We start from the raw sequence: 12,365 nt of genomic DNA, 5'->3' as shown, positions 1-12,365 counted from the left end.
CACTTTATCAGTTAGAGCATAGTGTCTGCCATTTCGTAAGATCACATTTCGTTTCGAGATACGGTTAGACTTTTTGAAACTACTGTAGGAGCAAAAAAAATAAAACTCACAACGTGTAATTGATCATTTATTTTAAGGAGAACGCTAATTGAAAGTCGTAAATAGAAAACATCGGATGGACCACCACATTGTGTATGCTGAAAAGAATTTTACCCTGACCTCATGCATTAACACCTTTTATCTATTGCCTTAATTGACCAATCAGAGGCAGCTTAACTTTTGGGAATTTGCCTTTACTCATTGACTGCCCTTTGCGGCCGTGCTATGGGGAGCTAGCTGCTGCTGGGGAGCGAACTTGTTGCAACGAAGTATCTTGGTGATTATGTATACACGAATACGAAGATTTATTGCTATCGTATTGTTTAACAAAGAGGGTATGGCAAATACGCCAAATGTCAAAACTTGTCGATCTCCATTAATCATACTGTACAGATTCGACTGCCAGTATGGACGCAGCATGGCCATGAATCGATATCACAAAGTGTGAGTTGTCTGCAGCGCTCGCATGAATAAAAAAATTGGCATAAGATTTTTATAACATTGCATTAATTAGCATAAATTAACTACGACGTTCCATTTCGCGGTGACATCCATTTACTCAAACCCAACATGTATGTATGTATGTATGTATGTATGTATGTATGTATGTATGTATGTATGTATGTATGTATGTATGTATGTAGGTATGTAGGTATGTAGGTATGTAGGTAGGTATGTAGGTATGTATGTATATGTATGTATGTGTGTAAAGTGTATGAGAGATCCATCTATCAATCCATCCATCTATCCATCCATCCATCTATCCAATCTTCCATGATACATCGATTGCAAACGATTTTGTATGTGCTTTATACACACACACACACACACACACACACACACATATATATATATATATATATATATTATATATATATATATACATACAATATATATATGTATATATTTATATATATGACACTGTATTCTTATATATATATATATATATATATATATATATATATATATATATATATATATATATATATTATATATATATATATATACGAAGTAGCACATATAGGGTAGCACAGACCTACAGTTCAGCTACCAGGGTTACATATATGAAACTGTATTCTTATATATGCAGATATATATATATATATATATATATATATATATATATATATATATATATATATAAGTACACAGATTGTCTTTGTTGGAAAATACAGTTTTCGATGCAGAAAGCAGATCGTTATAAATATTAACACAATGATATGTGCTGGTATCATAAGACAGAATGGAAGTGATTCCTAGCTCTACACTCTTATTTATATATTTTTGACGTTCCATTCTATTTGTAGGTAGTGTTAAAATTTTTGTAAATGATATTTTGTGGTGGCGTTATTTTGAAACCTACTCAAAGCGTTTGTTTGTTTAATAACGTAGATTTGTCAGCATTGGTAATGTGTAGATTTCCTGATGTAAAAAGAATACATCGCTTGTTTATGTTAGAGTAACACGATGCTTTGTCCATAATTTACATAATTGTAGATGCCCCTGTTTTAAAGGGATATAATCGTCACGTTTGCGGCTGTGTGATATGGGTCCCATACTACGGCGTCGTTGATAAGGTAACAGCTCCCAGCATGCCTCGCGCTTATCCTAACTTTTAAAATGGCGGCTTACCCATCCCGTCCAGTGTTCAAACCACCGAAACTGGTGACAGAGCCGAAGCGAAAGCCTACAAAACGAGGGACGCAACAAAAGTGTATCTGGGAAGATCTTACCCCAAGTGGATAGATGCGAAATCCGTGAACTATAACCAAGAATCTAACGCTGTGTTTTCATTACATTTACTCGAAATTCATCGCCTATTTTGCCGAGAATGTAATCCTTTACCACATAGTGAACGGGAATGTACATGTTTACCGAGAAGTACGGGCAGGAGATCCATAGGAGAAAACTGGGAAGAAGGTCTCCAATCAACGACATTGATAGCAGCAGGACTAGGACAAGGAATCCAACGTGCAGGAAGTAATATTTCCAACACAGAAAGGTGAGTCTTTCCTGGGACGGTAGCTCTGCGTTTCAGGGCTGTGTGTAGCTGCAGTGTACAGTAGCTCGAGGTTTTGCCATGGATTTGGGTCGTCCGACCCAAATACCCTGGCAAAACCTCGAGCTACTGTACTGCAACTAGGATGTGTGTTACCGGCGTTATACGGCCTCCTACCACCGAGGAGCTACCTGCGGTTTTTGTCTATGGCAATCTGCAGGGTTTTGGTGGGGTGGGAGGCCGTATAACGCCGGTAACACACAGCCCTGCTATGCAGAGCTACTGGGACGGATGTTCACCGTGTACGCGTACACAGACTGCCACAGTGTGTGCGATATTTCTGTGTTCTCCCTCGCTTATGTTGTCGCTCGTAGTTGTTGTGTGACATGGACCCGGCATGGATTGCCATGGAACATTGGCTTTGACTGTTCCTTTTTCAATTCTCCACCACAAAAACCACTTCGATACATTTCAACGGTCACAAGCTAGCCGGACGATTTGGCAGACGGCGCTGCCATAGCCGGGCACCGTCACACGCAATATACGCGAAACTTTACATGACTGTTGACACTTTGTGAAATTTACGTGTCAAGAATCCATGTGTATGGCGATGTGGTAATAATCTAATGAAGTACATAATTTCCAAGTTGATTTTGAACAAATCGATCAATCAATCAAAAAACGTGTCCCAAAAAGTTGGACTCAGTCCATTTATATTTCATTTGTTGATTTGTTGTTGTTGTTGTTGTTGTTGTTGTTGTTGACATTATTGGAAATTACTTTGTGCAAGTAAGCTTATATTGTAGAAAAGTGTCTCCGTGTTCAACAGATTACAAAATGACCAGTTATTGTTGACTATTTTTTGTAGTTTTCTTACACCAATTAAAAGCAGGGAATCAGGTAATTGTATGTGCAAAACAGTGTGTGTGTGTGTGTGTGTGTGTGTGTGTGTGTGTATAATATATATATATATATTATTATATATATATATATATATATATATATATATATAGTTATATATAGTTATATATTTATATATATAGTTGTAATGTACATTTACATTTGTTTGGAAACAGAGCTCAAATAAAGACTATAAAATTGCCCAGGATAGCTCAATTTTGATAATCTACTGTTAGCAATTTTACATATGTTTTGGCAAGTAAAATGTGAGCTTACCAAAATGGCATTTGCAAGAGTCAAATTTGAGCCACACAAGAAAATATATAAGAACACATGTAGAGTTGCATATTTTGACTAGCCTATTGATTAGAAAACCAATTTTCATGGCTTTGTAAACAGTAAATGAATACTAAAATTTTTTTTAAACTTTAAAATCTGGATGGTATACATGTATAAATTTATCCTTTTCAATGGAGGATTAATTTGCATTATTTTGTATATCAGAACTGTTAGCATGCTGTGTAGATCATTTTGATTTTTATGTTTAAAATTTTACAATAATTTCGATCAATTATTTTACCTTTTTTATGGGTATGTACTATACATTCCTGTTTTTTTAATCATAAATAGCACTTTATATTATTAATTAATAATCTAATAATTTGCTTATACTTTTATGGGCAGACTATCAATGTGCTATTTAAAGAGAATTATGGTAATACACATACAACAATGAAATACAATAGAATACTTTGTGTATATTGAACGAATGTCAAATTTTGTTTGTAATTTCAGATTCAAGCTTTCTTCCTCTTGCATCGTCTACTCCTATGCAAGTAAAATCATGTGGACAATCTGTGAGGTACGATACTTGATTTTTTCACTGAAATAAATGTTGCGTTGATATTTCACAGTGATATCATTAGCATCTACTCTTAAATTTCCACTGATATTATAATGTATTTATAATATTTTACTTGTACCAGAATTGGCTGTGACAGTGAATCTGAAGACACACATACTGCCAGTGAAGATGAAGACGAAAGAGAGTTTGCTGTCTCTTTCAGAACTCTAGGGTTAGTTACCCTCCTTGGGGTGATGATACATTTTATTATCTTTTTTCCCTGGATGTAATGTAAGATAGCTACTCAATGTCAACTTTCCAGGCAAAAATGTTGATTGATCTCTCTGAGTTCCTTTGTAGTCTTTTGAACTTAAAAATGCACGCTATACTAATTTGCAGTTGTTGTTGTTGATATTGGCTATTAGTAAATTCATACTTATTCAATCATTTCTTCAGAAATGACAAGAACATGTCGCTTGAGGAAGTTGTCTTTGATACAGAACAGTATGGAACAGATGACAATGGTGCTGCAGAAGCTGGAGATGATGTGACCAATGCCATGGATGTAATTATTGCAAAGAAGTGCCTGGCTTTTGTTCCAGCAATACTTAACTTGCTGAAACGTGCCTATGGGGATATGTGTGCTCGGCAGGGATGTCAAAGGAGACTTTTATACAGTACAACAACAGTAGGCACTGCACTTACTGTTGTTTGGAGTTGTTCTGCAGGTCATCTTGGTGGAAGATGGCAGTCTCAACCTCGTTTTGATGGCATCTTTGCTGGCAACCTACAAACTGCTGCCTGTATCTTACTGTCTGGGAATAGCTTCAGGAAGATTGAACTGCTCTTTAGGTTGCCAATATAGCTTGTATCTCTGCCAGTACATTTTTACGGGTACAAAAACTGTATGCAGCTCCCGCCATTCAGAAGTACTGGGAAGCCATGCAGTTGGAGTTAACAGGATCTTTTCATGGACAGAAGGTGGTTCTGTGTGGAGATGACTCACCAGGACACTCAGCCCAGTATCTGTCATATAATGTGGGTGACACATCCAAGCAGGTTATTCTCCACACAGAGACTGTTGATGTGCGAGAAGTTAATGGAAAAAGTCCAAATATGGAACGTTTGGGCTTTGACAGATCTATGGATAAGTTGACAGGAATGCTGGACATTGGAGAAATGATAACTGACGCTCATACACAGATAGCAGCAGCCATGCGTAAGTTGTGGTCAATATGTATATTGTTAGTTTGTGACTGCTTTATTTGAAACACCAATTTTCACTGTATAAAGGGAACTATGAGCACACTTTTTATTTGACTGAACACCACACTGTAGTATACACTGTTAGTGTGTGCTCCACATGTCACCTAAATTTCAGTGTAGTGGTGTATGCACACAACCAAACACAAACTTTCTGTAAATGTGTACAAAGTACAAGAATGGTACAAATGGTAATGGACAGATTTCTCTAAACTCTAATCATGCAATCTTTGTCTCTGTATTGCAGTGTAGCTGTTATGCAACAGTCTTCAGACAATTCTGTTTGCAATTATTATGAGCAAAGTGTGTAATTTGATTATCTGCCTAGGTGTCATAATTCTGGTCTTCAAAATACATGTATTACTTATAGTGTTATACAATAACAGCATTTGTTCATCCACTGAATTATATATGTTATGTTATGTTGACTAAGCATTTTTTTACCAATTTCAGGACACTGTGAAAAATATTCAGAAATCAAGCATTCTTGGGACATATGGCATGGGGGCAAAAATATTCACAAGAAAATCTTAGAGGTGAGATAGTGTTAGATTTTATTTACATGATAGTGCATTGCAAACCTACTGGTAATATTGTTCATCAGATGAGTTTATTTTCAGTATTTGATTATCAAATTTAAGTGTAACGTGAAAGAAAACTTATTACACTTTTAACTTGCAGTATTTGTTAGTTTTATAGTATTTGCTAATGAAAGTTGACATTCTGAATGGAAAGTTGCATTTATTACAGCAATAGACTGCTAATAGGTGCAAATAGTCATGAAACTTTTCATTGTAATTTTAGAAATGTAAATGAAAATATTTTTGAAAACCAGACTCTTTCTTTCCAAAGTAAAACAAAAACAAAACTCTTTAACATTGTCTAATTTTTTGGCAGGCATCCAAACAAAGAGCTTGCAAGGATCTACTTCCCTGGGCAAATGCATTGAGGAATCATTTTTGGTATGCTGCAAAGGAATGCAATGGCAGTGAGAGAAAGATGAAGGTATGTTGTTTAATGCTGATTTTGTTTCCTGCAATGACAGGGCTCGAATTAGCGGTAGTCTCGCGTCCACAGACTACCAACTTTTCTCTGGGGCTACCAAAATCCATTAAATGGTAGCCCAAAGGGACTACCAAAGCCTGGGACATAAATCCAGTCAGTATTTGGCGTGCCATGTCCGGTCTGTCACTTTAGGACCAGCTAAATGCAGTCAAACCCAGCTGGACAAAGAAAGGCCTGAAGAAGACGACCATGCGGCGGAACTTTACAACAAAGTTTCTATATCTGTACTGCCATACTTGAATGACAGGCACAGGAAGTGATAGCCAATGAAAATGCATTTTGATCATAATATATCAATCACAATTACACAGAAATTATATGCCTCCTCCCTACAGACAGCCCATTGTCTATTTTTAGACCTGCTACAATATGTCTCAGTGCTGAGAAGGTCGAATCATTGTCATGACGACTATCAGAATTTGCATACAACTCTGAGAGTGAATTTTGAGTTGTCAATAGGTCACCAAACTTTTGAGTATCACTAACGTCCATTATACCTGTTTCCTTGGGTATTAAAGGTGTGCAATATTCATAGCAAATGACTAGAAAATTCACTTTATGGGCAGAATCTTGAAAAATAGCTTTTTCTTGTCTGGTTAATGAAAAAAGATATCCCTGAACTAAAGTATGCATGGGCTACCAACCATTGTCACTGGACTAACAACTTCAGAAAATGGTAGTCCACGTGAACTACCAGGGAAAAAAGTTAATTTCGAGCCCTGAATGATACCCTGCAACAGATACACAGATACCCTGCAACTGGCAGTCCTCAATTTATGTTAATCTTTATAATACGTATGCAAGTTTGCATTTCTTTGTATATTCTTTCAGGCCATTTGGTTTGGCATACTTCACCATGTAGTTGATGAACATGAGTGGATTCTCAATCATGATGGAACATATGGAAAGTGTGGACATGGTCCGCTCAGTGATGGTGAACGAATACCATGGTTGATAAAAGGGTCACCGTCACATGTAGCACTGCGAAAGATTGTAGAAGACAAGCGTCTAATGAAAAATATCCCTTACTATGTCAACTTTCGGTAAAAGTTTATATTTTGTAGTAATGAAAATTTTGTCTATCACTGCAATGAAAATTTCGAAGTTCAGAACATACATGCCACTTATGCAAGTGTCAAAATTAGTATGCTAAGAAATTTATTTGTCGTGATTTTGCTGTGAAATCAGTATTTGTCATTCCATATCACCAGTATCCATAACAAGCCTGTATCACTTTACCACACAGCTTGATTTACATATACATTTACACAGAAACAGCATTTTATTCAAAAATATACAAATGAAAAACGATCTTGCTTGTTTTGGTCTAGGATGCGTATGATATTTAGCATTATTACTGCATGCAAATTTTAATGTATCCTTTTTTTATTTCAGACATACTGGATTCTTAGAATCCTTCCACAGCCATCTTTTGATGTATGCACCAAAGCGCCTTTCATATTCGTAAGTGTTTATTGCTTGTTTCCTCAAAATTTTAAGTCCAAACTGTTACATTACACTGATATGTAGCGTTCACAGGTTTAAGCTGTATTGCATGGAACATACTGTTGTTCAGTGGGATATGTCAGTATTGTCAGATGACACAAGATAGTACAAATAATCTTTGGTGAATCATATTACTTTGAATTGCATAGTTATAGAATCTCATGGAAAACACATTCTACCAATACAAGTAAATTCTTTGTTCTGTGTCAAATCAAAATTATGAAAGGTATATGGCCCAGAAGATCAAAGCATACTCTTACAGTTCACAATATTTGACAAAGGTTTTAGTTAAGGAATAAAGCTAAGCTGTACTTCCCTATCAAAATTCAGTGTGTGTGGTCATTCTTGGCAGCATAAAAATGTACCTACTTCAGTATTATACACTTTCTACTGTAGTGTGCATGAACACCATTCCACTAGTATATGTGGATCATTCCTTTTGATCATGAATTCCGGAAATGTTTTCTACGTACGTTTTTCGGAGACGATGACATTTCCAATGACCTATTGATGGAAATATCATTTATAAGTGGAGATGTTATTTCTATTCTCTTACCACTGTAAGTCTTATTATTGTAATCTCGTATCAGGAATGTAGTATTCACCGATATCCATCTTTACAAATGTTTCAGTTTTGTTGGCTACAAAGCACGGACAGTGTTGGCTGCTATAGACTTCAACAAACATGCAAATCGGCAGAAAGAAGTTGCAGTAGATGGACAACAAAGGTAATGTACCTGTACACTGTCATTTTCAAGGTTGCCAAAGTTTTTAAAGCTGTATAGTCTTTGAGTCTGCCAACAAACCCAACTTAGAATGTATTTGTTTAACTGCTCTTGCTGAGTTTGGACATTTTCACATCTGAAAATGAACTCATTCTTCAGCAGTAAACCATGTTCATTGTACATGCATGAGTTTGTTGACAGCTGAATACTATGCACTTTATCTAAGTGTATTGATTGGAAGCAGAAACAACACTCAACACGTGTCTTTTCATTATATGTGTGTTTATGACTTTTTTCGTTTGTGAATTCATTTACATGTTTGTGTTTGGTCATGTATGTGTATGTGTTTCTGGTATTTGTGTTCAAGATATGCATTCAGGTTTGTGCATGATGTGTAATTTTCCTATGACAATTGCTAGCCGCTATTGAACCCTCAGGGATGGGGAGTGGGGGCACTCTTGATATTTTCATATGGGGTTGTGCCACCTGAGTTCAATACATATACCCACGTATATTCAAAAAATATGACCCATTGTTGTTAGGAATTTCTTTGATAAATTTGGGGAATTTTCACCTTTATTCTGTTACATGTTAAGGTTTGCCTTTTATCAAACAATGTTTAGGGGTTTTTGTATGAAAAATCAACCCATAATTAGAGATTTTTTCAGAAAAATTGACCCATGTTTAGGGATTTTTTCATGAAAAAGTTACCCATTTGGGTGGCACATACACATACACCTTTTTTATGGGAGTACCCCCCCCCCCCCTCACTGAATAGAACCAAGGTCAAATCACTGATAAATATCATTACATTCTTTTGCAGGTACTATTGCAAGTATTCAAAGATGTCAAAGAGGTTTTATCCAGTACCTGTGGTAGCCAAAAAGAAGTATGACTATATAAATGACATTCAGCAGCAGATTTTTGAAATGCGCCTTGGAGTAGAAGGTCATTTATCTCAGTATGTTCCACCAGCTGAAAATGATCCCTGTCATCTACATACCAGACTGTCAATGATGAACCCTCCAAATATTGCTGACTTAGTAGAGGCTCATAAGAGCAGGTTTGCGAAGTCCACAACATCAGAAGAGTCCGTCTAAAGGAGATCTATCTCAGATACGAAGGAACATCTTGCCTTATACATTGGACATTGGACACTCTCAATAAACACAGATTCAGCAGTTTACTTACATTTGTGAAAATGACACTCACACTTTTGTGCACTAGCAAGGATGCACATGTTGTATAATAGTTTGTGTGACAGTTTCTGTAGGAAATATTCTATTTTCTTGTCAAGACATTGTCAAAGTTTCTCATCCTGTGTGTTGTTCCTGAACAACAAAAGACAACATAGACAAATAGACAAATGTCAATCTATCATAAAACATGATTTATTCTCATGCATTTGAGCATTGCAGCAGATACACATGCTACATGTTCTTTTCAAAAGGAGTAAAATTCACCAAAATAAACTCAATGTGTTGGCATCATCTGATAATTTCTGTGTTTGATATGACATTGAAACAGTGTTTTGTCAAAAGGACAAAACAGAATGTCAGAATTTTCACAAGTCCATACTAAATGCAGCCAATGTTATAGCATGATCTTTTAACAAAACGAAAATCTCTATATGGTATTGAAATACCCTGTTCTTGATCTGTATATGCAACTATATTGGCTATGGAATTTGTTAGTGTTAATTCACTGGTTTGAATAAAAACTAAAAATCTAACTGTTTGTTCACTAATGTCATGGATTTATTACAACAGTGTATCAAAAGCAACATTTATCTTTTTGCACCATAATGTTGATTTTGAAACAACCATGTATGACCAGAAGTACCAGGATGTAAGATCAAGAGTGGTTTATGAAATCAAAAGTGACACTCAACCCTAACTGTCACTAAGAGACGTATAACGAAGTACAAAAAGAAAATAAAACAAAATATAATTTTACAACAGCATAGAACTTCCGTTATATATGGCAGCAATGACAATTTTTTAAGGAGAAATGTTGCATACACGGCAGGCAATTGTGCATACATGTATCACTGAAAAATAGCTGTAAACATTTTACTCACAAAATATAAAGTGGTAATGGTATAAAGTAAACATTCATTTCAAATGTCACCACTTTTTGATAAGAATTTCCAAACAAGCAGTTTTGGAAAGATGAATTTTGATGTACACAGAGTTTACATGTGTCATGAATATGTAGGGACTGCTATCACATGTTCTGGGGAATACAAAACTTTAGAGTTGGTGATTTTTTGCCGTGCATGCATGCATGCATATGTACACTGCCACATGTATACATCTTTACATCATACAAATATGCCTGTATCATGCATGTATGCACACATACATGCATGTATGTGTGTAAGTAAATATGTATGAATGTGGCAGTGTATATACATATGTATGGTGTGTGTACATACATACAACACACACACACAAATATATGCATTCTAATCCTGTACAAACAACTGTTGCAATTTGTAGATATAAACACCCTTTCTTGAAACTCAATGGTCAGTTAATAAATTTGCCCTAGTCTTGTATTTCTCCATCCCTATAGCCAACATATATGTTATTTGGACTTGGAAATTTTCTTCTGATCGCCCAAACACAACATGAAGGGACAACACGGCGGTTCCCAGCACCCAGCCTGCCATGTTGCCAGTAAATATACTGTCGATATGCAAAGTGACGAAAACAGGCGTTGTCTCTCTGATGTTCCTCAGCATATGTGTCTGCATTCCAACGCATTGCCAGTTCCAAGACATTTGCGTCAAGGACAAGGTAGTTGAACAAGCCTTTGTTAGTGATGCATCCTTGACTTTGACGTGTAGCGCAGCATTTTTTCTCTGCCTGTGTGGGCATATCCTGACACTGACCACACTTGCACCATGGAGGACTGGAGCCGGGGTTAGGTCCAGGTTGAGGAGCCGGGTAAGGTAATTGCTGCTGCAAATCAGCCCATGCTCCAGGCTGTCGCCTTAGCAGTTCTAATGTCAAACATTCCAATTCTTCTTTGGTTTTTTGCTGTACAAATTCCTGAAAGTTTGTAAAATCAAAAAGTTTAACTAAAAAATTTGCCAAATATCAAGATACACTATTGTTTTGATGATTAATGTACATTTTGGTGTGTCATGTTCCAAGTTTAAAAGATTTCCAATCCTTTACCAAAAGTGGCATGGGCATATATTTGAAACTCACATTTTGCAGACAAATTTGTTTTTCTGAGCAAGCAACAAATCAACATTGACACACTTTGCTCTGTCAAAGTCTGGGCAAAACTGCTCTGTTTATTGAGTAACTTGAAATAGTGCTAATACATTTGATAGATGGTTATCAAGGAAAGCAGGCATTTTATCAGGAAATCACAAAATGTAAGAACAAATTATAAAATTCATGAGCACTCTATAATGTGACAAAATTTACACAATGTTGCAAAAATTCAAATTCATATCAAGTATATCAAGCAGTGTTTTATATATATATCAATAATAGGTCAAACACCTTCATTTGTCTTTCATTTTCTTCCATCATTTCTTCTGCTGCTGTTAGATGGTGAGACTCATGACTTTCCCTAGACTTTTCCGTGATGTGTCAGCTGATCTGTCCTCCTCATCTTCTTCTGATGTTGAGTCCTGCACAAACAATATCATCACAGACTGCATGTAATGTCATAAACACATGTCATTCAGAAAAAATCATGGTACATCTGCTGACATTACTTTTAAAATTATAGTAAAGGGCTCATATTTTATTCCTAACTTTGTATTACTTTCATTGGGAGAAATATCTCCTACGCGAGGGGTTGGTTGTGTTGTTGTTCTTGAAATGGTGTTCCCTCCATGAGATACCACTTCTGATGAACAGTTAGCATTGACTTTCACTTACATGTATTCAATTTCTCATTGATCAAGTCCCTAAAAGTACTGATTTTTATGCATGTGTCC

The 12,365-nt window shown here is 36.0% G+C and overlaps 1 protein-coding gene and 1 long non-coding RNA gene across 3 annotated transcripts; one reads left to right on the top strand and one right to left on the bottom strand.

Moving 5' to 3' along the window:
- Nucleotides 1-1,691: 1,691 nt before the first annotated feature.
- Nucleotides 1,692-10,133, top strand: LOC139124324 (uncharacterized). 2 transcript variants are annotated; one of them, XM_070690463.1, is made up of 10 exons: nt 1,692-2,101; nt 3,794-3,860; nt 3,985-4,074; nt 4,299-5,061; nt 5,559-5,641; nt 6,003-6,110; nt 7,002-7,213; nt 7,566-7,634; nt 8,309-8,404; nt 9,225-10,133. In XM_070690463.1, exons 4-10 carry the CDS (start codon nt 4,785-4,787, stop codon nt 9,499-9,501), a joined length of 1,122 nt encoding a protein of 373 aa, XP_070546564.1. In that variant the 5' UTR covers nt 1,692-2,101; nt 3,794-3,860; nt 3,985-4,074; nt 4,299-4,784; the 3' UTR covers nt 9,502-10,133. The 2 variants fall into 2 exon arrangements, with proteins under 2 accessions (XP_070546564.1, XP_070546565.1); XM_070690464.1 differs by lacking the exon at nt 1,692-2,101 and having other exon boundaries at nt 3,723-3,860.
- LOC139124325 (uncharacterized) lies at nt 9,771-12,053 on the bottom strand. The gene is made up of 2 exons (XR_011549909.1): nt 11,923-12,053; nt 9,771-11,457 (listed from the first exon to the last, which is right to left on the bottom strand). It is a non-coding gene; the product is annotated as an uncharacterized lncRNA (long non-coding RNA).
- Between the last annotated feature and the right edge of the window lie 312 nt (nt 12,054-12,365).

Source organism: Ptychodera flava (genome assembly GCF_041260155.1).
Source record: "Ptychodera flava strain L36383 chromosome 23 unlocalized genomic scaffold, AS_Pfla_20210202 Scaffold_23__1_contigs__length_28996876_pilon, whole genome shotgun sequence".
In the NCBI taxonomy this organism is placed as follows: domain Eukaryota; kingdom Metazoa; phylum Hemichordata; class Enteropneusta; family Ptychoderidae; genus Ptychodera; species Ptychodera flava.
This window is presented reverse-complemented; position numbering and strand designations above follow the sequence as displayed.